Source organism: Drosophila albomicans, chromosome 2R, assembly GCF_009650485.2.
Source record: "Drosophila albomicans strain 15112-1751.03 chromosome 2R, ASM965048v2, whole genome shotgun sequence".
Classification (NCBI taxonomy): domain Eukaryota; kingdom Metazoa; phylum Arthropoda; class Insecta; order Diptera; family Drosophilidae; genus Drosophila; species Drosophila albomicans.
The window spans coordinates 32,753,947-32,780,431 of record NC_047631.2 but is presented as its reverse complement, the minus strand read 5'-3'; the positions used below and the strand labels follow the sequence as shown (position 1 = coordinate 32,780,431).

At 38.6% G+C, this 26,485-nt stretch overlaps 1 protein-coding gene across 3 annotated transcripts; it reads left to right on the top strand.

Moving 5' to 3' along the window:
- The first annotated feature begins 519 nt into the window (after nt 1-519).
- On the top strand, nt 520-26,451 carry LOC117575168 (3-hydroxy-3-methylglutaryl-coenzyme A reductase). Of its 3 annotated transcripts, none has more exons than XM_034259275.2 (6): nt 520-1,224; nt 21,879-22,347; nt 22,687-22,774; nt 23,418-23,993; nt 24,059-25,681; nt 25,742-26,451. In XM_034259275.2, exons 2-6 carry the CDS (start codon nt 21,948-21,950, stop codon nt 25,812-25,814), a joined length of 2,760 nt encoding a protein of 919 aa, XP_034115166.1. In that variant the 5' UTR covers nt 520-1,224; nt 21,879-21,947; the 3' UTR covers nt 25,815-26,451. The 3 variants fall into 3 exon arrangements, with proteins under 3 accessions (XP_034115166.1, XP_034115165.1, XP_051864210.1); XM_034259274.2 differs by having other exon boundaries at nt 21,875-22,347; XM_052008250.1 differs by lacking the exon at nt 520-1,224 and adding an exon at nt 21,626-21,774 and having other exon boundaries at nt 21,875-22,347.
- The last annotated feature ends 34 nt before the right edge of the window (nt 26,452-26,485 follow it).

Here is a 26,485-nt window from a genome sequence, read left to right as displayed (position 1 = left end):
ATCGATAGGAAATCTGTAGCGCCGTTAGGATATACCACTATACATATCAAGATCTGGTCACACTAAATTTAGTACATTGGCATATTAAATCCAAATGTTGTTATTTGTATTATTGCAAATTGTAATTCAATAGATTTATTTGCGCAAATCTAGAATAATTTTGTTAAGTTAATTAAATTTGGTATTTAATAACTGTTAAATTCATTCAAAATAACATGTTCAGCCAAGACACAAACCAACTGCTATACAGCAATCTGGCAGCGCTTCTCTTAACATTAATTCGTTATTTCGTCAGATTTATCTGCTATTAAAAGTTTACAATCTTACAGTTGCGATGTTATTGTATAGAAAAGGCAATTTTTACAAACAGAGCCTATAGTTAAGATTGAAATATACGGGAGATAGTTCCTTCCTTGCTGACTTGGCTAACTGTTAATAACAGTGCTGCAAATGTTATGTCAACTGCTGTTATGCGCGATGTTAAAGGCAATCAGCTGTTTACGCGCAGCGTTTTGAGTTCAGTTCAACGAAAACAGCTGAGTGTGAAAGTCGTCGTTCACGGCACAAAATATACACGATTGGCATTTGCAACAAAATTTTTTGTATAAACGTGAACAAAAAGGATATAAACGCGTCAGATAGTTAATAAACGGCCAAACCGCAAGTTCTTCAATCGCTCCAGCTAGTGCTCAGACCGTGTAAATAGTAAATGAACAATCAGCCGAAGTGCGTGTAGCAACAAAAACCAATAAACCAAAAAAAAAAAAGAAAAGGAAAGAAAAGAAAGAGAGCCCGCATCGCAACACACAATAAAAAAGTAACACTTTTGATAGTTTAAACAAAATAGAAAACGAAATCGAAAACGCGTATTCACAATGACCAGTGTGATTATTATATAAATTGTTATACATTTTGTTGGCCAATTATGTTGTGGCCAAAAAATAAACAAAACCAACAAGAATAAGCGCAAAGTTGTTGTGTGCTTCATTAAATGCAAGAATAACTTCATAACTCAAGTGAAAACAAGTTAGTTTTGTGAGTGAGTTTTGTGTGTTGCCAACGGGGAATAAATTATCACCACACTATTAACGCACGCGGCTTTATAAATTTGCATTTATCAAGTTAACAATTGACAAAAGCGACGCGACAAACGACAGCTGAAGAGATCGCAACTGTTCTCGGCGACTGTTCTTGGTGACAGTTTTTGAACATTGCAAAAGCGAGGTTAGTTCTATTTATGTTATTTTGCGGTTGCCTATTGGAGTAAAATTGATCCAATTGGAACAAGATTTGCTAGTTTCCCAATTGGGCAAAGTTTACATTTTTATTAAATACTCATCATTACTATTATAATTTTAGTGGGTGTTTTGGTTAGTTATGCAATTTAATGAAAGCAATCAACTAAAATAATTGCTTGCTCGCCTCTTATCACAAGGTTCTTCTGCTCGCTGCGGGCTACGCAACATGTGCAACGCATGTTCCACAAACAACTTTCTCTCTCTCTTCTTCTTGAGTGGCCCTTCATTTTTTTTTTTTACTTGTGTCTGATTTTTGCTATTGTAAATGCAGCAGAGCAGTTCAATTCCGCCTTGCATCTCGCTCTCACGCACTCGAAGCACTCGAAACGCGTCGAACATATTTTTATTTTCATTTTCAATGGCAAGCGCATTTTCATTGTGGCGATAAACAAAAAATGAGGACACAGAAGGTGCCTGAGATTGGGTTTGGAATTGGGATTGGGATTGGAAATGGAAATGTGTGCCTTCGGCGTTGTCCTGGGCACTTGTATCCTGTTGCGCTGTTAACTTTTTCCACATTTCCTGCAACTGTCGAACATCGAACGTTGCGTCGAAAGTCGTGCCTCTCTCTTCTCTTCTCTTTCTCTCCTCTTTCACATCAATGTCAGGCCAGTTGATTTCCTTGGTGCCACTAAATGAAATGAGCGACATCTGGCACAGACAGCGTCTCACTGCTGCACCACGTTCATTCAGCTTACAGTTATGTCTAGAGCGGCAATTTAAAAAATTCAAGAAAAACCAACTACGAGAGTTTAACATGCATCATGCTGTGCTACAAGCATACCCTGCACTTCGGTATAATAATAAATTGGTATGATTTTTTGAAGTTTGTGTTTTCATTTGAAATTCCTAAATTGAATTTTACATTTGCATTGTATACAAAGATTATTTAACTGTTACTTTTGATGCTATAATTTAAAGTGATACACTTTTTTTTATTCCCTATATTTTATTTCAATATTTCAACATCCTTTTAATTTACTTTGAAATGTTTATGGTGAGAAAAAAAGAAGTATACATTAAAAAAAAAAAAAGATTTCTTAAATTGTACAGAAAAGATTTATGCTACATTTTTTATAATCCCTATATTTTATTTCAATATTTCAACATCCTTTTAATTAACTTTTAAATGTCTACGGTGGGAAAAAAGAAGTATGCATTTAAAAAAATGATTTATTAGTACAGAAGAGATCCAGGACTTTTGTTGGTTATTGTTTTTGACTTATTTTATAAGACAGTACTGAAAATTATTTATTTATTTACATGTAATTATTATACAAAATAATATAATAACTAAAAGAAGGGAGTGAAAAGATTCAGAACTTTGTTAGTTTTTGTTTATGACTTAAATTTATAGCAAACGTTTAACTTTTCTTTAAAGCGAGATTCTTAAATCTAACCATTTTTCTTTGTGCAAAAGGGATCATTAAGATCAAAAACTTAATATGCTAAATTTCTAGTTGCAGTAAATCTCATATGAAACTTTTACTGCATATAATCTTTGATTCTAAAATCTAATCATTTCTCTTTGTGCAATAGGGATCATTAGGATCAACAACTTAATATGCAAAATTTCTAGGTACTGATATGAAACTTTTACTGCATATAATGTTTGATGAAGCTACTTAAGTGTCTAGACTTAAGTTAGTTAACTTAAATGTTAAGATAATGCAATTTTTAAGCTATAACTTTCATACTTTGAACACAAAAGATTGTAAAATGAAATGATTCCCTTCTATTAACTCTTGACCTTGCTTTTTACTCTCGAAGTCACAATTGAGGGTCAAATTGCAATCACGCGCATTGCTTTCTTTTTTATCGACATGCCCGACTGCGTGCAGTGCAATGCAGGGTATCTACGAGTACAACAAAAACAAAAGCATTCCCAAAATGCAACTTGCATTGCAGTCAGACGATCTGTCTTTCCGTCTCTCTGTCTCTTCTCGTTGTCTCGTTGTCCGCGTCTCACTGTCTCGCTTGCTATTAAAAGCAAAAGTGAAAAATGCCACACAGCCGCAGGCAGCATTTGTGGCATTAACTCCAGCAACAACAACAACAACAACAATAACAACGAACAGCAATAGCAACACTTCATATCAAGTGCGTTGTCGCTTCCTACTCGCCGCTGGGTGCGTTATGTGGCCAACAACCAACTGTATATACACAATACTTATGCATGCCTGTTTGTCTGTGTATGTGTGATTCAATTAAAAGCCAATCCAGTCCAAGTTGCCGCATTGCTGAAGAGAGCTGAGCCCAGGCCTCGTTTCGCTTTCGATGCTCTCGCTTCGTAAGTTGAAAATATTGCGAAAGAGTTTTTTTTTTTTTTTTGTAGAGTTAGCCAAAGTCAAGCTGCACGCCCCACACATACATACATACAGTCTCACACTCTCCAATACACGTACAGCCTACATATTTACATTGATTCGAATTCCATTGGCGGCGATTTCATAATCGCTTGCGCTGCCCGCGTTTGCTGCTTCCCCCAGTTTAAGTTAATTTGTTGTTGTTGTTGCTGGCGCTTCTTCTTCGGCTTTTATTGCATGGCATTTCTTGTCCGTTGCCTGTTGTTGTAGTGCTTAGTTTTGATTTTTTTCGGGCTTGAGCAACAACAACCACAAAAAGTTGTTTCAATGTTGGTAAACTTTCTCTTCACCACCTGCCAACAACAACTACAACAACAGCAACAGCAGCAACAACAAGTAAGCAAAGCTCTGGGTAAAACTCGCGCGCGACTTGCGCGCGTTTTTACTCGCACGCAAGCAGAGAGTGGCTCTGCAAGTGTGAGTGTGTGTGTGTGTGCAGCCATTTGTCATGTTGGTGTGTTTGATATGCGCGCTATGCTAGCAACAGCAACAGCTACGCTGTTGATGATTGCGCGATTAGCAAATGTCGCGTATTCAAAACGCGTGCGCGCGAATTTCAACTTGAGCTACAATTTCATAATGATAATAATCAATAACATCATCATCGCCATGACATTTTTTTGTGTTATTACTGTAAATTCCGCAGGCAGCAGTTAAGTGCTGAAAACAACCAACAAAAAATACAAACAGACAAAAATGTGTCATCGATACAAAACTTTGCAAATAGTATTTGAAATTGATCGACAAGAGTGTGTGAAAACATCGAATTTATTGCATCACTAATAAGTTGTAGCATACATATGTGCTAATTGGCGGTCGGACAGAGGCGGCAACTCTTGTGATATCGATAGACGGATTCGATCACCTTTCGAGCTCCGATACATCCAAGGCGAAGGCCAGGCCACAATAGCAAACAAAGAAGTACTGCCTGGCTGGGTGCACACATACACATACATACATACACATATGTGTTCACACGCTTATGGCCATAAAAATAGCGCAATTAAATTGATGTTCGATCAAATCAGCTCAATGGCAAACAACAGCACACAGGAGGGGAACACTTAAATTGACTTTGTAATGCAAATATGAACACACACACTAACACACACCTGCTACACACACACAAAAGCACATACACAGCTGCTGCCATAAACATATTAAAGTTTATGGTTATTAGACCCGCATCAGCAGCCACAACGACAACGTTGACTCTCTTGGCTTATGCAAATCTTTGATTAAAGATAAGCACCGGGTTCGCTTTAAAGAGGTTGCACATCCCAAAAAAAAGAAAAACCTGTCGAATGTGTTTTCATGTTCAGGGTTCATCAAGTGCCAGCCAGCCAGCCAGTTAGCCATCCAAGCTAGCCAAGTTGTCTGTTGTCTTTGACTCAAACTGCTTTATACGCCACTTGCAATTGGCACTCCAAATTGCTGTTGACCGTCATGCATGCTGATGACTTGTTAATAGGTGTAAACGCTTAGGTAAGGCTGCGACTACCAAATGGACTTAGGCACGAACGCAAAACGCAACATTCCGCGCCCAAAAATCAACAACAACAACAGCAACAACGAATATGAAATGCAACTGAAAACGAGCGCAATTCGATTATCGTATATATTGGTGTATAGCAAATGGCATAATCAAGTTTCCAACTCAAGTGTCCAACTCTCCCTTCCCTGCGTCTTCTCTCCTGCTCTCTCTCTCTCTCCACCTCTTCTTTTAGCTCACGTACGCACCATATGAGCAGCCATGGTTCGCTGGTCTCTGCCACGCACGCACAGCGGATGCAATTGCAACGGACCACTGAGGAGCAGCCCCACCACCCTCCTCCGCCTCTTTGGCCATTTAGTCTAGTGTCTAGTGACTGCCAAGTTGTCTATGTCACATGAGTTTGCCGCATGTTTTATTGCCCCGCTGCTGTTGCTGCCACCGCGTCGCGTCGCGTCGTCGTTTCATGTTGTTATTTGCATGGGCCAAACAGCAGACGACAGCGCTGTCAACGTCAGCGCTGCACGGTGGTGCAACATATTGAGGCTACAAATTTAAATATGCATAAACTATTCTATTGTTTTTGTTATTTCGTTTTTGATTTTGGCTTCACTTTAAATTTCCATTTGCGCAAGCTATATATAATAAATATCTTCGTTTAATGTTTTAAATTAATTTTTAATTTATGTACATTTTTCATTTTCATTAAGAACATATTTTATCTAGTAAATACACCACTGTGCTTACTACTGCTGCTGCTTCTTCTTTTGTTGGCATGCTGCACGTGTGTTAACGCACAGAGAGAAAGACAAATATTGAACTAATACTGACAATGAGTGGAAGAAGAAGCACTAGAAGAAATGGCTGCTGCTACCGAGATTGCAGAGCGAGAGCGAGAGCACTGCTTTACTCTTACTCTTCCTATTACTCTCTCTTTCCGTCTCCTTTTCACTCGCATCTAATGCAAGGCATGCATAATTCTATTAAGCAACTACACACGTTCTTCTTTGCATGGGAATGTATGTGTATGCTAGCCATGCGTGTGTGTGTGCGTTTGATTGTTTGTCTGTCTGTTTGTTTGGCCAGCTCTCAACGAGCGGCCTTTTACCAAAAGGTCTCGCAAATATTGCACAAACGCATAATGTTTGAACTACACTCGATGCTGGGCTTAGTAGTTGTAGTTGCTGCTGTTGTTTTAATTGTTATTGTGGTTGTTGTTCATGTTGTGGTTGCTGTTGCTGTTGTTGTTGTGGTTGGTCTAGAGGCGCAGACAACATCAACATGGTGTTTATAAACAAACCCGTCGTCGTCGTCGCCGTTGTTGTCGATGCATTGAGCTGACCCTCACACTGGCTTTATAATCAAACTTCAAAGCCAAACAATTATTGTTGTTGGGCCTTGCCAATATTATGGCCAATATATTGTGTGTGTTTGGTGTTGAGCCTGGCGTGCACGTGCCACAAATTATTTAGCAAAATTTTATGAAATTCCCTTGACTTTGATTTCATTAATTTCCTAATGAGCAGCATTTTCCGGCAAGCGGATATTGCACACAAGCAGATAAGGCTGTTATAACATTACGTATACGTACGGATGTACAAGCCACTTGGGGGTTGCCAAAGAAGTTGAAGGAGTAAACAAGGCAACGTTATTGATATACACCGATGGGTAATATATGGCATTAGTCTAGAAATTATTGATGATTATTCGTATTTATTTTGTATAATCAAAAGCATTTTATTGGAGCATATTCTTGATGAATAATGGATTTATATTTATGGATTTACATTTTTCACAAATGTGAATTTTTATTAGAATAGTTTTAGATTAATGACAACACTTCTTTGCAAAGAATTTGATGGGCTTTCATTACATCATTTTGTTCATTAGAAAATGTCGAATTGATAGATCTGTCTATATTCGGAAAACCGAATTGTTGGTCGTATATATTAAAACGTCTAGTTGATTCCTAGAAAGTTGCGCGTCGAGTAATCACTTTGCTCGATTTATAGACAACTGATGAGTCATCTCATCTGCGATTCTTCGTATTGCATGCGCTGTTTTTGTTTTCATCCCATCATTATACATATATGAGTATGTGTATTATGTATTATAATGTTTTTCCACCTATTCGCACTCTCGAATTTGTTTATGCTCAATTGGATGGGGAGCAGCTGGCACGACATAATCCTGGCAACTTTTCAACTAACCCACACATGGAATCAATTTTGCGTTAAAAGTGGCAAAAGTGATTGCTAAGGACACGAATTGGGGCGGTAGAGGTAGTGGTAGAGGTAGAGGTGGGCGTGGTTAGCCTTTAATCCAGACGCAACCATGCAGCCGTGTAATATGAATGTGATTGGAAATTGAAATTGCATCCGGCAAACATCAGAGACTTGATGGCGTTGTCGACAACGTCAATGGGTTTTTTTTTGTGGTGCACAATACCCTGGAGTGTGGCTTGGATAGGTATGCTAGACTGAGTGTAGGAGTTATCAATAATTAAGAAAATTAAATAAAATTAAAAATGGTTTTAAAATACTACCGTGATTTAGTATTTAGTACATTTAAACTGTTAAATGGAGATTAACAGCGTTAGCCTCTGTAAAGTAACAGAAGTATTACCTTTTTTTATGTTAACCAACACTGTGAAGAAATGTTATCGAAAGATCGATTAAGAAAAAGGCAACGGAAGAAGACGAAGTTTGGAAAGCTCTCTCTCTCTCTCTTTCTCACTCATTATATTTATGTACTTAGTATAAAAACAAAAGAGGAGTTTGTGTGTTCTTCTTGTATAGGATTCCTATAAAAAAGTTTTGTTATTCGAAATATGCGAATGCAAGCTTTCTTCACTGTATTTCATTGGTTGCCATTATTTGTACATATTAATGACCGAACGCATAAACAAATTATGTGTTTTTAGTGGCCACAAATCAATGCACAAATATATTGCACTTAATTTTTAGTTGGCAGTTTGTCTCGCTGTCTCAGTTGTGTGCACCCATAAAATAGCATTTTATAACCTTTGGGCACATGGCATAATTGTAGGGTATCTGATAGTATGTTATTATTAATGGCGCCGCTTTTTGTTGCGCTTTTTAACGGGGAAATTAAAATTCAAATTTAGAGAACTGAAGCCGGAGACAGACAGGCAACGAGCCGAACACTAACTCAACCACTTTGCGATGACAACAACAACGACAGAGACGACAACAACGATGATGATGATAATGATGATTGCGATGATAGAGGGGCAATGATGATGATAATGACGTGATGTTATGATGACGCTTCATAACGATGAGTGTGTGTGTAAGTGTGTGTGTGTTTAGGGGGGTGTGCGACTAGAAGGATGTCGAAATTGTTTGCGCATTTGAGTTTTTTGGGCTGTGATGCGAAAGAAAGACAGAGAGAGAAGGAGAGAGGGAGGGAGGGAGAGCGATGTAACCGAGCATGAAGGCAGCTTTGGCTTAAAACTTTACTCAGCGTGATTGCGAATCGCGGCACCAGAAAATGGCCCCAAAACCCGCATCGCATCGCCATGGAACGCATTGCATTGCATGCTGGCTGAAATCCCAAGGCGTGCCTTGGATCACTTGGCCACGCGTGCCAGCCAGTTAGCCAGTTAACGTGGCTTAGACCTTGGCAAAGCGCATTTCAATTATGGTTTAGTTAATTGCTATTGCTGTTTTAACAAAGACTTTGGATATTTATTTTGTTGGTATCTCTAGTATCTAGTATCTAGTATCTATGTGCAGTCAGTGTTAATGGCCAATTAAGCCGCATTGCCAGCCAATTAACAACAACCTGACCTGTTCAAGCACAACACACAACTAAATGAAACAAGCAAACACTCCACGGAAGCGCCACTTGAATCTCTTTATGCATATAAATGCGAGTGCTCTCCAAGTACTAAAGATGTGCTTGCCATATTTATATTTATTTATGCTACGTAGGCAACTATCTTACAACACTGCCAGCTAGCAATTACAATCCCCCAACAGACAGACGCAGGCGTTCAAAGGCATGCCAACTCGCACTTAAAGGCATGCCAACGCGTGCACTTTAACACTCCAATATTGGCACAATGTATCGGCGGCTTTCTTGATGCGCAATTCGATCGCAGATTAGTTTAAGTACAAGTAAATTCAAACTATGAAATGAGGTAGTTATATTTTAGCATTATTGAGATCTTCTGATTGTTCAAATATTTTTAAATTCCTTTGATTTCGATAAATTTTAAAATACAATTTCTCATCTTAAATAGAATCTTGAAATTTGAGTTACTTTCAGTTATTTAAATTAGATTCCATTTGCATTTTTTGTTTTATATTAAATTAAAAACATAATTTTTAAAATTATCATCTTAAATATAAATTTTAAAATTTCAGTTCTTTAAATAAGATTTCAAATACGTTTAAATTTATTTTCCCTCAATTTAAAAAGTAAAATTGAATAATATAATCTTAAATCTTCAAGATCTTCAAATTTGAGTTTCAAATACTACTAAATTCCTTTAATAATATCATCATTAATATGATCTTCAAATTTGAGTTACTTTCGTTTATTTAAATTAGATTTTAAATACGTTTCAAATTCTTTGATTTCCCTTAATTCGAAAAGTAAAATTGAATAATATCATCTTAAATAGAATCTTCTTCTTAAATTAGTTTCAAATACTACTTAATTCCTTTAATAATATCTTTAATATGATCTTCAAATTTGAATTACTTTCGGCTGTTTAAATTAGATTAAAATACCTTAAAGTTCCTTAGTTTTCGATAAATTCTAAAATTAACTTTAAAAATATCGTCTTAAATAGGATCTCCGAATTTGAGTTACTTTCTGCTATTTAAATTAGATTAAAATACTTTAAAGTTCCTTAGTTTTCGATAAATTCTAAAAATTAACTTTAATAATATCATCTTACTTTCAGTTATTTAAATAAGCTTCCAGTATATTTGCATTCCCTTGTTTCCGATAAATAAGAAACAAAAACTTTCCTATCATTTAATTGCGTCCTTCAATTTGAATAAAAATATATTTTTTTTAAATTTAAGTTTCATTGAACTTGCTTTCTGTTATCAAAAACAGTGCTTGAATTTATTCTGAAATTTAATAATTAATTCCTTTGTTTTTGCTTAATAAAAAATCTACAATTTGCTAGCAGTTAATTCAAACATTTCTTTAATAAAATGTCCGTAATTGTATATCACATCTTGACTGCGCTCATAAATAATCCCATTGAAATATGCGACACGTGAAACTACAAAAATTAAACCAGTCTTGCAGATTGTTGAATTTTTGAATTTATAAATCTGCCATCAATGAAATAAATTTCGGTTTGAAACGCGGCTAATTCTTTAGAAATTTGGCAACATGTTTTACCCATAAAAAAGACACAGAGAAACTGTTGAAGATGCTCGGGAATTGAATGAAACCGAAATGCTAAACGATCGATCTGCGATCGCTTCACACACGATCACCAAAGATCGTTTTTTCGATCGTTTTGTGACCCATTTTGTTGGTGTCTTTTGGCAAAAAGGGCAAAACGTTGAGCGACACTGACGAAAAACTTTCTATTTCATTGCGATTGGTTCCGGTTTTAGTTTTTTTTGTTGGTTAACTTGGAAACGAAGACGATCTGAATCTGAACAAATCAAACAGAAAACATAAAAACCCAAAACCCAAAACTGAAAACCCACAAAACCAAATCAATAAATGGTCAACGCTTTTGGGTCAATGTCAGAGCGATTGCTTTGGTCCACTCAACATCAAGTTGACGACAATGATGTTGTTGATGTTGATGATGATGATGTGATATCTTCATCGCCCATTAACACGGCCTTTACAACAATTTGAATACCCCACAACCAAACACGAGGCACACGTGGACTCGACCAGCATCATCATCTTAATTTTATTTTTGGGGGGCTCTTTTACAACTTGAATGTATTTTAATTGGAAATTTCAAGACTTGTTTAACTTCAATATCAAAAAACGACGCCTCAATCTTTTGATGTGTTGTGGGGGCTTTGATTTTGGTCTTGAGCTCTTTTTTTTCTTTTCTTATTTTGTTTTTTGTTTTGTTTGACTTTACAGTTTTGTGTGTGGAGCTCAAAGTTTTTCCTGGCGTGCCACGCTTTGGCTTTGATTGCATACAAATTAGCGTTATTCGCATTTTTGGTAGAAAGTAAAACTGTTTTTTTATTTTTGTATTTCTTTTTTTTTTCGTTATATTGAATTTATTTATTTGCCCGCTGCTCTTGTTGGCGTTGCCGTTGTCATTTAGCGACAACTTTTACTTTTTTCAGTAACTTGTAAATTACACAGTCCCAAAAAAAATCCAAAACAAAACAAGAGCAAAAGAGATCGTCTAGCTAATACCCTAGGCAGATATTCTCAGTCACAGTTTGATAAAGAAATTAATAGTATAGAAAGTTGGGATTGTAAAATGTAGTTATTTAAATATTTAATAGTTATCCAAAAACTTTCTTCACTCTCCAGTAAGCAAACCCTCTACACATGTCTTTTACAGGGTATTCGTAATGAGTTTCTTTCAGTTATTAAGTAGTTTTTTGTGCTCTGCTCGTATCACGGACTCGTTTAATGTCTAGCTTAATCTTCTTTACAATCATGTTTAATGCATCCCGCACTGAACCAGTTACTGAGTGGAACCATAAATCCAATAGACTCTTTTATTTATCTAGTTAACTGTGAGCACTTGATTGGCCCAGGGGAAAGCTGCCAACAACTGTAGAAGAAGCGACAGCAATTGGCAATTTTGGGCTAATCTATAGCAGCGAGTACCTGTTCTCTAATTCACATTTCATCACGTATACGCAGAGTGTGGCATTGACATTGTTTATTATCTAACTCCATGTGTAGAAAAGTAGAACACAAGCTGTTGAATATAGCACAACTTTCCCGCTATCGAAATATAGAATTTGATTTTCATGCACATCCAGATTGCAACATGAAATTCTCCCCCCAATGAAACTTTCATCAATCTGCCATCAATCAGCAATGTGCTGTGGCGCCAAATCGAAACCAATTATTATTGATTCTACATGCAGTTGGTCTGTATCAAAAAATAAATAAATACGTACGTCTGTCTGTTGCCTTATCAGGCGACCACACGAAATAGATATGCGACTGTGTGTGAGGAATTATAAAAACAACATTGAAGCACACGACTTTTTCGATTCCATGACTAATACCACGACTTCGGACCTTGTTCTAGCTGTAAAAATTATGGAAAAACAGATGATGTGCTCTAATTATATTAATTTATAAAGCAAACAAATATATATTCAATATAATTAAATGACGTATTAAAATCCCCTTCACTGCATTTTGTAGAAGCAACTAAAGTTATATAAAACCTTATCGATGTTAAGAATTTTGCACATAATAAAAACTATTGTTCAATGAAATTGCTTGTTTCCACGCAAAGCAAACAAATTTCGATAATTTGTATGGGAATTTACTGGCAGTGATCATTTTATTGTATTGTTAATGAGTTATTAAAATATTTGTCATAAAATATTTCCTTTCCCCTCTTACATTTTTAATTGCATTTGCTTTTGTGTTTCCCTTTCACTGTTTCAGTCTAATGCCCTTTTCACTGTTTCTTTTATATTTTTAAGTGTTTTACATTTTTTGTTTTGCGTTCCATTTTCAATGTGTCAAGTTTATCCCCAATTAGCTGTTCCTTCTACCGTCAATATTTCCTAGTTCAATTTATTTGTTTTGCGTTCCATTTCGACTGTCTCAATCGAATGTTCCTTCTCACTGTTTCAGTCTAATGCCCCTTTCACCGTTCCGTTTACTAGTGTTTTAAATTTACATAAATGTTTTGCGTTCCAATTTGATCCCCATTTAGCTGTTCCTTCTGACTGTTCCGTTTATTTTTCCTAGTTCTATTTATTTGTTTTGCATTCCATTTTCACTGTCTCAATCGAATGCTCATTTACTGTTCCTTCTCACTGTTCCAGTCTAATGCCCTTTTCGCGGTTCCGTTTCCTAGTGTTTTCAATTTTTATGTCTTGTGTTCCTTTTTCGCTGTCTCAATCGCATACTCATTTAACTGTTCCTTCTCACTGCATAATGCATTTTTCATTGTTCCGTTTGTATTTCATAGATACATTTATTTGTTTTGCGTTCCAGTTTCACTGAGTTGTTCCTTCTCACAGTTTCAGTCTTTTGACTGTTCCTTTTGTATTGCCAAGTGCTTTAAATGTATTTGTTATGCGTTACATTTTCACTGTTTCAATTTTATGTCAATTGAGCTGTTCCTTCTCACTGTTTCAATACGAGTATAATGCATTTCTCATTGTTCCGTTTGTATTTCATAGATAAATTTATTTGTTTTGCGTTCCATTTTCACTGTTCAAATTTATCCCCATTTAACTATTCCTTCTTACTGTTCCGTCTATATTTCCTAGTTTAATTTATTTGTTCCATTTTCACTGTTCCAATCGATTGCTCATTTAATTGTTCCTTCTCACTGTTTCAGTCTAATGCCCTTTTCAAGTGTTTTACATTTATTTTTTTTTCTTTACATTTTCACTGTTTCAATTTTATGTCAATTGAGCTGTTCCTTCTCAATATAATGCGGTTTTCACTGTTACATTTTAAATCTCTTTCTTTTGCGTTCCTTTTTCACTATCCCCATCGATTGCTCATTTGCTCCGCTTTCTTTGCATCCTTCCCTTTTCTATTCAGCCTATTTCAAAGTTCATTAGCCTCTGTTTCCTCATTGTACTTAGGTAGATAAATAGACTCCTTTCCCATTCCGTTCCAGCATCTATTTTCCCTCCCCTCTCCCCCCTCCCGGCTTTGCCGCTAAATACGTTAAAGGAAATTTGCATTTTTATGGAAACGCAGAAATTATGCGCATGATTGGTTCAATTAATGCGCGTACATGATGTTCGCCACGCCACGCCCACTCAATACGCCCACTTGGCGCCTCACTTTGTCCACGCCATGTTATAAATTAATTGTGCATGCTTTGGAATTAATATGTGGGGCGCGTGTTTTTTGCTTAGCACAATATTTTCTTTCCTACAAGTACAACACGAATTATTTTAATTTTCCAGCACTTGCTTAGCGAATTTGTTTATAATGTACCATAAACAGATGGAAACAACTTTTCGGACGTCTTGAGGCAATGAATGTGCAAAAATCCGTATCGAATCAAATCAAAACAATAACAAATCATCTCGCATGTGTTAATTGCTTGAAATTATTTGCTTTGACCTTTGGACGCTAAACTAAATATGGCCTTAAACACAAATTTTTTCGCTGACGAAAAATTAATTTTGCACGAACTGCAGGTGAACTATTTTTAACGATTACAGATTACGTTAATCAAGTGGAAATTGCACAACACAAATGCCAAAAGCCAGTTTTCCTCCAAAAAAAAAAATACACAAAATACGCAGTTGGAAAAAAATATACAACAACAAAAAATTCTTCGTTCCATTGCAATTAACAGTCGAATGTTAATTGTCTTAGTTGATCAAAACAGCGTGAAGCCAAATAAAATTGGGGAAAATTTCGCGGAAAGCCAGAAATTATAATGAACATAAATCTCATTTGGGGAATGAGCTGTCATCAATGTTGTTGATGAGTCAGTCAGCTGTAGCTGTAGCTGTATCTGTATCTGCCTGTTGCCTTCCTGGTAGCATGACAATTGCAACGCTTGCCACTTGTTGGGCATATTAATGAGTAGCTGCCACAGCTACTGTTGCTGTTGCTTTTGCTGTGTTGCTGTGGCTCTGCCAATTGTCAAAGGGAAAGCGTTTATTTCGCAGAATTTTAAAGAGACCAATATTCGGTTCGTTCGTTCGTTTGTTTGTCTCCCCTATGGGAGGCAGAGCAGCCTTGTACATCTGTTAGCCCCCATTCAAGCGGCATAACAATGCCAGCAATTGGTCTTGCCTCCTGCTCTCGTTCTGTGGTCGGTTTATACCCTCGATGCATTTCAAATGGCCAACACAGAGGGTGTAATAGTTATGTGGCAATGTTTGAGATAGGATCTAGGCATCTACGACACTCTAATGAACACTAATGTTCATTTTACTTAAGAGTCACTACGTACCTCACTTAGCGGCATACCAAACTCGCTTAAGGGCCACTAAAACAAAATAAGCAATGAAAAGTTTAAAAAATTTGCTAAGGTATTAGGCATTTACGACACTGTAATGAACACTAACGTTCTTTTCATTTAATGGCCACTATGTATATAGAAGCAAGATTCATTTATAGGCATACTAAACTCGCTTTAGGGCCACTAAAACATAGTAAATAATGGGAAAGTTAATTTACGACACTATAATGAACACTAACGTTCTTTTCACTTAAGGGCCACTACGTATTTAGTAGGAAAATTCATTTAGAGGCATCCTGAACTCGCTTAAACAAAGTAAATAATGAAAAGTTTAATAAATTTGGTAAAGTATTACGCATATACGACACTGTAATGAAGACTAAAGTTCTTTTCACTTAAGGGCAACAATGTATGTAGAAGCAAGATTCACTTAGCGGCATACTAAACTCACTTAAGGGCCACTAAAAGAAAGTAAATAAATTTGCTAAGCTATAAGGCATTTAAGACACTGTAATGAGGACTAACGTTCTTTTCACTTAAGGGCCACTACGTATTTAGTACGTAAATTCATTTAGCGGGATGCTCTACATGCTTAACAGCTACAAAACTCAATTTAAATAATGAAAAAGTTTAAAAAATGCGATAAGGTGATGTTGATTCTCCCTCACAGCTTATGTTTTAGCGGTTCCAGTTGTGGCCATTAAGTGATATATGGCTGTATACATATTCTGAATTTCTGTTAACAGACACTGTATTGATTTAACGTCATGCTTCAGTCTGTCGATTCAATTAATATAAATCAATGTCAGCTATTGGCATACGACATCAAACAATTAAGATAAATCAAAACAATACAAATGTGGGAAATGCACATTTTATTATTGAATTGTACATTTTAAATTATAAACTATATAAATTGATAAAAAAAAATAATCGAAATGTGGGAAATGCACAATTTAATTTAGAGTTCTACATTTTAAAACAAATTGATAACATAATAAAAATGTGGGAAACGCACAGTCTATTAAAGTAAATCACAAATTTTTCGAAGAAGGTACTTAACAGATATCAATCTAATCAACCATGGTAAAAAAAAAATCCCACTAAAAGAAAACCCAATCACAGAGGAGACCCCAAATTTCGATTGCTCGCTTTTGGTCTTTGAAACTTGCATTCACAGGGTAACTCATAGTCGAGCACATTCTAGTGTTTCACTGCTCTGCTTTTGGCCTGCTTGCGGCGCTTTGTTTCTGCTGCTCTTTAGTTCTTTTTTTTCTTCTTCTTTTTTTTTTTTTTTTTGACCGGCCTGCTTTTGTTTACGCCTGCTGCCATCACGCTCTCGCCTGCTGAAGTTCTCCCTGCTCGCCGCTCTTCCCTCTATCTCTCTCTCTCTTTCTCTTTTGCCCATTCACCCACTTGGGGGGGGCTGCTTGGTGGTAAGGTTGAGGTCGAGCGCAACATCCGTTTGGCGAGTACTTTTCAAATGTAAACCAGAAGCAACAAAAACAACATGCAAAACAATGCGAAACACACACAATACACACACACAGAGCTGTGATGTTCTGCTTCTTTCTTCTTCCATCTGCCATCGCTAAGTTTAAACATTTCGCCATTAAATAGTTGATGTTGTTTTCCTTTAGTTCCAGCGGCGCCTTATACTATATAAAATGTGTGTAATGCAAGCATAAACAAAACCAAAATAAAAACTCGAAATGAAAATAGGAAAAACTATATTCGTAATTTTGTATTTTATATTTTGCAATGATGTTGATTTGCATTTTCCTTTTTCCCTTTCCGCGTGCCGTCGGCAATTTGTAGCTTGTCAATGCTTTAATACTCTAAACTTGATGATCTTTTAATAGCAACAATAATAACGAAACAGCAGAAACAACAATAGCAAAAGCATTTGCAACAATAGACAGAACAGCAAGCAACAAATGAAAATATTATTGTTGGTTTTTCCTCAATGCAATTTTCCAGTATTTTGCAGCTCTTAATTATGTGCAGGAAATGGAAATTAGTAGACGCTTTTTATACCCGCTACCCATAGGGTAGAAGGGTATTATAACTTTGTGCCGGCAGGAAATGTATGTAACAGGTAGAAGGAGGCATCTCCGACCCTATAAAGAATATATGTATTCTTGATCAGCGTCAACAGCCGAGACGATATAGCCATGTCCGTCTGTGTGTCTGTCCGTCCGTCCGTATGAAACACTGGATCTCAGAGACTATAAGAGATAGAGCTATAATTTTTCGACAGCATTTGTTATGTTTGCACGCAGATCAAGTTTGTTTCAAATTTTTGCCACGCCCACTTCCGCCCCCGCAAATCAAAAAAATTGAATAACAAGTGTAATTTTAAAGCTAGAGTTACGAATTTTGGTTTATACAATAATTACTATAGTAGTTATGATTCCTGAAAATTTGGTTGCGATCAGATAAAAATTGTCGAAGTTATTATAGAAATACTTTTGTATGGGCAAAAACGCCTACTTACCATTTGGTATATTTTTAGTATTTTTTTAAGTATTTTCAGTATATTTTGAAAATAATACCGCAATATTTTGCCTTTATTAAAAATGGGTAGCGGGTATCTCACAGTCGAGCACACTCGACTGTAACTTTCTTACTTGTTTATTATTCTTTTTATTGAATGCGGATTGTACTTGGCATCTAGCTTAATGTTGTAATAGAAAGATGAGGTCATAGGTTCAAGATACTCAACTTTTAGGTTTATTGATGAGTGATCATTTTGCATCAATGAATTCGCTTTCTCATTAAAAACACATTTCCAATTCAGATTTCATTTGTATCTATATTAAGCTTTCATTTCCTTTGCTCATTTAGTATTCATTGCAGTGCTTAGTGAACTCCCTTATTAAATCACTCTGATCGAATGCAATTCATTAATATTTTAGTAGAACAAATTGATGATGATGAATTGCCATGCGAAGTTTACAAAACTTTTAAGCAAATAACTTTACATGAAGTCAACTCTTTAAAATGCTCTACGTTCAGAGACGGGAAATGAACTGATGAATGACTTTGGAATACAAAGCGTCAAAGATTCCAATCGTCAGTTGTTTGACAGTATGTAAATATTTGATCTGTGTGACGCTAAGTACATATAACATATATAAGACCAGCCAGTTTGTATAATATATGCATTGCGAATTCTCTTGAAAGTGTTTATTACTTCAACAAAAGTCCCCCAGAAATAACCAAAAAAAAAATCAGCGAAGGGCAAACTATGGAATATGAATTAGATAATCGAAGGTAATAGAATTAATGCGAACTTAACAATCTCAAAACTGAATTCATCTTGAAATTCCACACTTTATATTAAAATTTACATTGTGCAATTTTTTGAAGTTTGTTTAAACTTTGCCTCATCGCAATCGAAACTAATTGCAATTGTGTTTTTCTGAAAAATCGAATAGCAAGTGATCTATTACAGTCCATTCATTGGAACTCATCGGGATTCAAGTGTATTTCACACTGTTTATACTCAGTTTTCTCATGTGAGTTTCATAAAATATAGTATGCCAATGTTTTTGGGATTCTTTTGTTTCGATGCAAATGGATTTCATTTTTAACAAATTATATTTCTAGCTAGGCACTTAAATATTTCAGTTTTACATTGTGTGCTCACTGACAATGCTTTGAATACAAAAAAAAAAATATGTATTTCCAGATTTACTTGGGGATACTCCCAATATAGATTCTATGTGAACATAACTTGTTCACGTCAATATTATCGTGATCTTGATCTACTCTTTCATCCCTGGCCTTTTTCAGGGGCCCCTCGGTGTGTGCTCGACTTCGTTGCCATAATAAAAATGTTGAATCCCGAAAAGTTTCGAGCAGCAGTAACGGGGGCAATTACAATGAATTTCATTTTAGCCACAGCAAATAATAAAAAAAAGAGCAACGTTTACAGTGTCAGTTCAAAACGGGGATCGTTGTTTATCCAGAGCACTTTTACGACGTTCTGCTGCCCCTCGCGACACCCTTCTCTCTTCCTTCCTTGTGCAACCCCAAAATTCGTAAACTCTTCTACTCTATGAAAATAATGTAAACTGGCCATGATCGTTGTGAATAGGGAAAACAATGTGTAACGCTTGAGAAGTAAAAATGTTCTGTGCATTTTTCACTTTAATAGTAGTCTTTCATTCTAAGTTTAACTCCACTTTAAGTCTTAAGAGCTATTCGCTTATAGTACCTCACTTAAGGGCCTCATTTGAGACGCAAAGTATATGCCGATAAGTAGATAAGATTTAAGAAACGAAACTTACATCATTATTTCATATTTTATCTTTACTTTCACTTCAAACTTTTGTTTTAATAGGCAAAGTAATGTGTAATGCTTGAGAAGTAAAGATTTCTATTCATCGTTTACTTTAATAGCATATTCTTTTTGTAATATTTGAATATAAGTTTAACTCCACTTTAACTTGAGAGCTATGCGTTTATAATACCTCATAAGGGCCTCAACTAAGAAGATAAATATATGCCGCTAAACGAAAAAACATGAGGAAACTTAAGTCATTACTTTTGCATTTTCTATATATTCACACTTTTGTCTGAATAGGCAAAGCAATGTGTAACGCTTAAGAAGTAAAGTTTGATATTCTTCTTTTACATTAATAAGAAACTTTGATTCTAAATTTAACTCCACTTTAAGTCTTAGAGCTGGGCGTTAATAATATTTCATTTAGGGGCCTCAACTGATATGCAAAACGTAGAGAAAATAAGTTAAATAAAGCAACCTACATTATTTTTTCTGAAATTTTCTATGCTTTTGCGTTGAAGATTCTTCTTGTATGCGACCGTTAAGACTCAATAAAGTATGGCCGTTAAGCGACGCTGCCCTTAAGCGAGAGAAAGCGTATTCAATCTTCTAGTATCTTAAAAGATAATTACAGAGTGGCGTTGAATTTATATTTATTACATATGTGCATACGCTGGTGCATAAACAATGCTCACAGGATGGCTCGACCCCACAGCTGGCTGTTATGGCCAAAGGCTTCAGGTTACAACAGAAAGCCGAAACATGGCTCGTTGTTCCTCGAGTGCTCTGCTTGAAGTGCAGCACCAAACATATTTATATACGTACGCATATATTTTATGAGACGGGGCGATAAGCAACGGCACTTGGAGCAGCACATAACTCAAACTCAGACAGAGCAACAGATGCCGATGTCGATGCCGATGCCGGGGCAGATGCCACCAATTGCAATTGCAAGTCTCAGACGATGATGCAGTCGCAGTCGCAGTCAGAGTTGCAGTTGCAGTTGAAAACTCAGACACACATTTCAATACACATATTTATGGCGCCTGGCCAAAGAGAGAGAGAGAGAAGGATGGATTCGTGTATGCGGGGCACGTTGCTAGACGACGATCATTCAGCCAGATTCCAACTGCCAAGTGCGAAGTGCCAAGCAATGGCATCGCCTGGCTTAATTAAGCCGGGGACAGCAGCAAAGCAAACTGAGAGCTTAAGGCGTAGGCATGCGGATGTACTGCGAGTAGGCGCACATCTTTCTGCCTCTGCGTTTTGGCTGGCTTATGGCCATCAATCAGTGGGCAGGGCAACAGGAAAGCCAACTGGGGAATTGGGGAAGTCAGAGGAGACGCACAATGATTGCCCAAGGACGCGATCAAATCCGCTTAGTGTAATAACAAGCAGAGCAAGTTACAGCCGTTGCCCTCCTGCTTTGCTACCCTCGCTGCCCGCCTCACCTCACGTGGGGTATATAGGTCCATTTGGCAAAACTGTTAACTGCGGTGTCTCGCGTGGGTAGCAACAGCTTGCACAAAGTGTCTGCAGCAGGGTATTTAAATGAATGGCAATAACAATTATATGCGTGTGCATAATGACCAAGCTATTAACTGCCGTTGGTAACAAAGCTGCTGCGTATCAACGCTTTGCAGCAACAGCTGAACTTAATATGCAAGCTGTTTTAAAATAAATTTAATAATTTAATTTCGTATCTTGGCACGTCATTGTAATCCATTTAAATATTTCTCAGGCTTTTATCCTTAATGGCCGCACTTAATAAAAACGCAAGCTAACGACATTATAATCGATAACAACAGCAGTGTTGTAACAGGCCTTTGAGCGTGAGGCTTGATCATTTGTATTTCGTTAGAACTCTATCGATTATCGATTGTCACAGCTTACAGCAGGCGCGCCATTTTGAGTCAAATGTCAAAGCTGCTGCCGTGAAAATAGAGAATAAACTAGGGTATCTAACTTTCGTGCAACTGCAGCTGGCATCTTCTAACCATATTCTGGGCTTTGTTTTGCGTCTTTTATTTTTGCTGTTGTTGTTCTTGCCATCAATCGGCTTTTGGGGTCGCTCGTTATCGTCGCCTCCCCTCGTCTGTAATGTGTCAACGGCAATCGATAAACTTTGTTATTTTAGTTGTTAATTTTGTTGCTGCTGCTGCTGATGCTGCCTTTGAGCGGCGTTAATGCCCAACGATTATGTTAAGCGTGTGGCAAGTTGACCTGCCTCCTGTAAAGAATATATGTATATTTATTGTGATTGGAAATCAACAAAACTGACGTCGATTTTATGTTCTCTCCCTTTCGGTTTAGCTAGCTGCCAGCCATAGTTGCATTTGGTAAAGAGCTCTGGACGAGCAGATTGCGTGGAGCTGCGGCAGCCAAGATGATTGGACGTCTGTTTCGTGCCCATGGCGAATTCTGCGCCTCACATCCCTGGGAGGTCATTGTCGCCCTGCTCACCATCACCGCCTGCATGCTAACCGTCGACAAGACCAGCACACTGGACGCAGCGGCGGCCACCGCAACAACAACAGCAACAGTCTCAGCCACAGCAACAGCTGGGGTGCCCAATGGGCCAGCTGCGCCGCCCATTATGGCCCCGCCATCGGCCACATCGAGTCGCCATAGACCCTGCCATGGCTGGAGTCAATCCTGTGATGGTCTCGAGGCGGAATACAATGCCGCCGATGTGATCCTTATGACGATAGTGCGCTGCACGGCGGTGCTCTATTGTTACTATCAATTCTGCAGTCTGCATCGCCTGGGCTCGAAATATGTGCTAGGTAAGTTTCCCACTCGCTTTCTGGAGAGGATTACGTCATGCGTGGAGTACAGTAGAGAAGGCGCGTGTGTTGATTCAATTGATTAGCTGCGTGCGATGAAGAATATGCTTTGTTTACCTGCTGGCCAGCGCAAATCCAAAACTCTATCTATGGTCAATGCTGTGTCCGCCATGTGCTCCATTGTTTGGCCAGTCGCTAGCTCGTTGGCATTTCTCACAGCCTCTCTAAACGATATGACCTCTGTTGCTAATTGGACTTGGTAGCAACAACTATCTCGACTCGCTTTCAATTATCAATTCAATCTTTATCTCTCTCTCTCTCTCTTCCTTTTTTTTGTAGGCATTGCCGGTCTCTTTACAGTCTTCTCCAGCTTCATATTCACCACAGCTATCATCAAGTTTCTGGGCAGCGACATCTCGGATCTCAAGTGAGTTATACTGTCAAGCAGCCAACAATTCACACTTTCAGTTAATTGGCATCAGATTTTCCAATCAGCCGTCACATTTTTTCTAAATTTATTCGGCTTTACACACCTTCAACTATTTCCAGCCCTACCTTAATGTGACTTCTGCAACAAAGCTAATTATTAAACATACAATATATATTTAGCCGGACGTTAAAACAAATATTTAACTGGAAGCCGCACATTATTCTTTACATAATTAAATTCCTTATCTCCAAGACAATTCTTTGACCTCGTCGACTGACTGATTATCAAAATAATCAATGGACAGGCCAAATATTAAGAGTTGCATAGTGCAATAAGAAAGGGTTTTTTCAAAATTCCTACTCTATTAAAATTGCTATAAAAAGGAAGTGCACTTTTGTTGTAGCTTTTAGCTTTTGTTTGCAATCAAATTTTTGTGCAGGTCAATTCTTTTGTAGCACTTAGCTTTTGCTTGTACTCAATTGGGCAACAAGTTGAAATTTAATGGCGGAAGAGATTGTTATTAAAGATAGTAAATGTAAAGCGTCGATAAGGGGGGAAAATACATAAATATAAAATAATTAAATTAATGCACATTTAAAAACATTTGTTAATTTAACCTACTTTCTTTTTTTTTTGGCAGAGATGCGCTCTTCTTTCTGCTGCTGGTCATCGATCTGTCCAATTCCGGGCGCCTTGCTCAACTGGCGCTCTCGGGCAGCAGCCAAGCAGAGGTCACACAGAACATAGCACGCGGCTTGGAGCTGCTGGGACCAGCCATTTCGCTGGACACAATTGTGGAGGCTTTGCTGGTGGGCGTGGGCACATTGTCAGGTGTGCAGCGCCTTGAGGTGCTCTGCATGTTTGCCGTGCTCTCGGTGCTGGTCAATTATGTGGTCTTTATGACCTTCTATCCCGCCTGTTTGTCATTGATCTTTGATCTGTCACGCAATGGCGTCGATATGTCTGTAGTGCGTGAACGTGCCAAGGGATCGTTGCTGCTCAAATCGCTGACCGAGGAGGAGCAGAAAGCGAATCCAGTGCTGCAGCGTGTTAAGCTGATCATGACCACAGGTCTGATGATTGTGCACATCTATAGTCGGGTTGTGTTCACCAGCAGCGATTACGATGCGGTGGATAAAACTTTGTCGCCCACGCTGAATCTCAATGTGAACAACAATCGCACCGAGTCGGGCGAAATCACCGACATCATCATCAAGTAGGTTGACTATTAATGCGAAGCGACACCAAGTGGCTTTCTTTAACACTTGCTTTCTCTTCCAGATGGCTGACAATGAGCGCCGATCACATTGTCATCTCCATTGTGCTGATTGCGTTGGTGGTCAAATTCATCTGCTTCGATCAACGCGATCCGCTGCAGGATCAGCTGCGTCAAGCCACCTTGGCCAAGGCCTCGCAGACCACACCGCAACCCGAGGAGGAGAAGGAGCAGCCACAGCCCCAACAGTTGGCCATCAAGGCGCCTCCTCGCTTACCGCTCTTCAGCATCGAGGAGCAGCAGGTGAGCAACGTGGCCACCCAGACAGATGTCCAGGCGATCGTGCGACAACGCGTCGAGCTGCCCAAGCGTCCGCCACGCCCACTCCAGGAATGCCTGCAACTGCTGAATGCCACCGATGAAACGGATCATGCATTGACTGGTCCTCAGGCCTTAACGGACGAGGAAATCGTGGCCATTGTCAATGCAGGCGGCACTCATTGTCCCCTCTACAAGATCGAGTCGGTGCTGGATGATCCCGAGCGTGGCATTCGCTTGCGTCGTCAGATCATTGCCTCACGTGCCAAGGTGCGTTTGGGTTCGTTGGAGTCGCTGCCTTATCAGCACTTTGACTACCGCAAGGTGATGAACGCCTGCTGCGAGAATGTCCTGGGTTATGTGCCCATTCCTGTGGGTTATGCCGGTCCACTGCTGCTGGACGGAGTCAGCTACTATGTCCCGATGGCCACCACTGAAGGTGCGCTGGTGGCATCCACCAATCGTGGCTGCAAGGCGTTGTCCGTTCGAGGTGTGCGCTCTGTTGTCGAGGATGTGGGCATGACGCGGGCGCCATGTGTGCGCTTCCCGAGCGTGGCACGCGCCTCCGAGGCCAAGCTGTGGATCGAACACGAGACAAACTACAAGCTCATCAAGGAGGAGTTTGATTCCACATCTCGTTTTGGTCGTCTCAAGGATTGTCACATTGCCATGGATGGTCCCCAGTTGTACATTCGCTTTGTGGCACTCACTGGCGATGCCATGGGCATGAACATGGTGTCCAAGGGTGCGGAGATGGCACTGCGCTGCATCAAGCGACAGTTTCCCGACATGCAAATCATTTCGCTGAGCGGCAACTTTTGCTGCGACAAGAAACCCGCTGCCATCAATTGGATCAAGGGACGTGGCAAGCGTGTGGTCACCGAATGCACCATTCCAGCGGCCACGTTGCGCAGCGTACTCAAAACGGATGCCAAGACTCTCGTGGAGTGCAATAAACTGAAGAATATGGGAGGCAGTGCAATGGCCGGGAGCATTGGAGGGAATAATGCGCATGCTGCGAATATGGTGACAGCTGTGTTTTTGGCCACCGGACAGGATCCTGCACAGAATGTCACATCGAGCAATTGCTCGACGGCCATGGAGTGCTGGACAGAGAACAGCGAAGATTTGTACATGACCTGCACGATGCCCTCGCTGGAGGTGGGCACCGTGGGCGGCGGCACCGGGCTGCCGGGTCAAGGTGCCTGCCTCGATATGCTGGGCGTCCGAGGCGCCCATGCAAGCAATCCCGGCGACAATGCCAAGAAGCTGGCGCAAATCGTCTGCGCCACAGTCATGGCTGGCGAACTGAGCCTGATGGCTGCGCTGGTCAACAGCGATCTAGTCAAGAGTCACATGCGTCACAATCGGTGAGTTGGCAATGGAATTTAATTCATTTATTTGCCAAGCTAATTCGTATCCTTATTTAGGTCTTCCATTGCGGTGAGCAGCGTCAATAATCCGCTCAACGTGAGCGTCTCCAGTTGCAGCACAATCAGCTAAAACCTGTGGACGGGACAAATCACCATTCACCTCCTCTGTATATAGGCTTAGGTTGCGCTTTAAATTCTAATGTGTTCAATGCTTAATTTGTAATTGTAATAGAGAGAAGAGAGCCGAGAGTAACCAGTAACTGTAATTATTATAATTTGTAATTAATCCACTTGGCCACTTGGCAGCAGCCTTTGTAATTGTTGTTATCAACTTAGTAGTTCTTTCTCTAGCCTGGGATTTTCATTGTTGTTAGCAATTTCCACAAAATACTAGTTAAATACGTTTATAAGCAAATGATGATCGGATGATCGATGACGATGATGATGATAATGATGATGAGCCTATTTTTTCTACAAAAACATATTTCTAGTGCAAGCGACGAAACTTGTAAAAAGTATTCCTTAAGCGAATTAGTTATAGTGATTAAAGTATATATACTTAGTTATATATAAAATGTTTAATAGCCACAGACAATTATTTAGATTGCGGGAACACAAAGCACAAAAACTGGAAACAGAAACACGAATCGTATGTAATTTGTAATTTGTTAAATGTAATTCGAAATTGAAATTTAGATGGAAAGAAAGAAATTAATAATGTTGTCTGCGCCTGGGACTTACGAAATGGGAACTTCATTTATACATTTTACTTTAATCATAATTATTAATAAATTATTATAA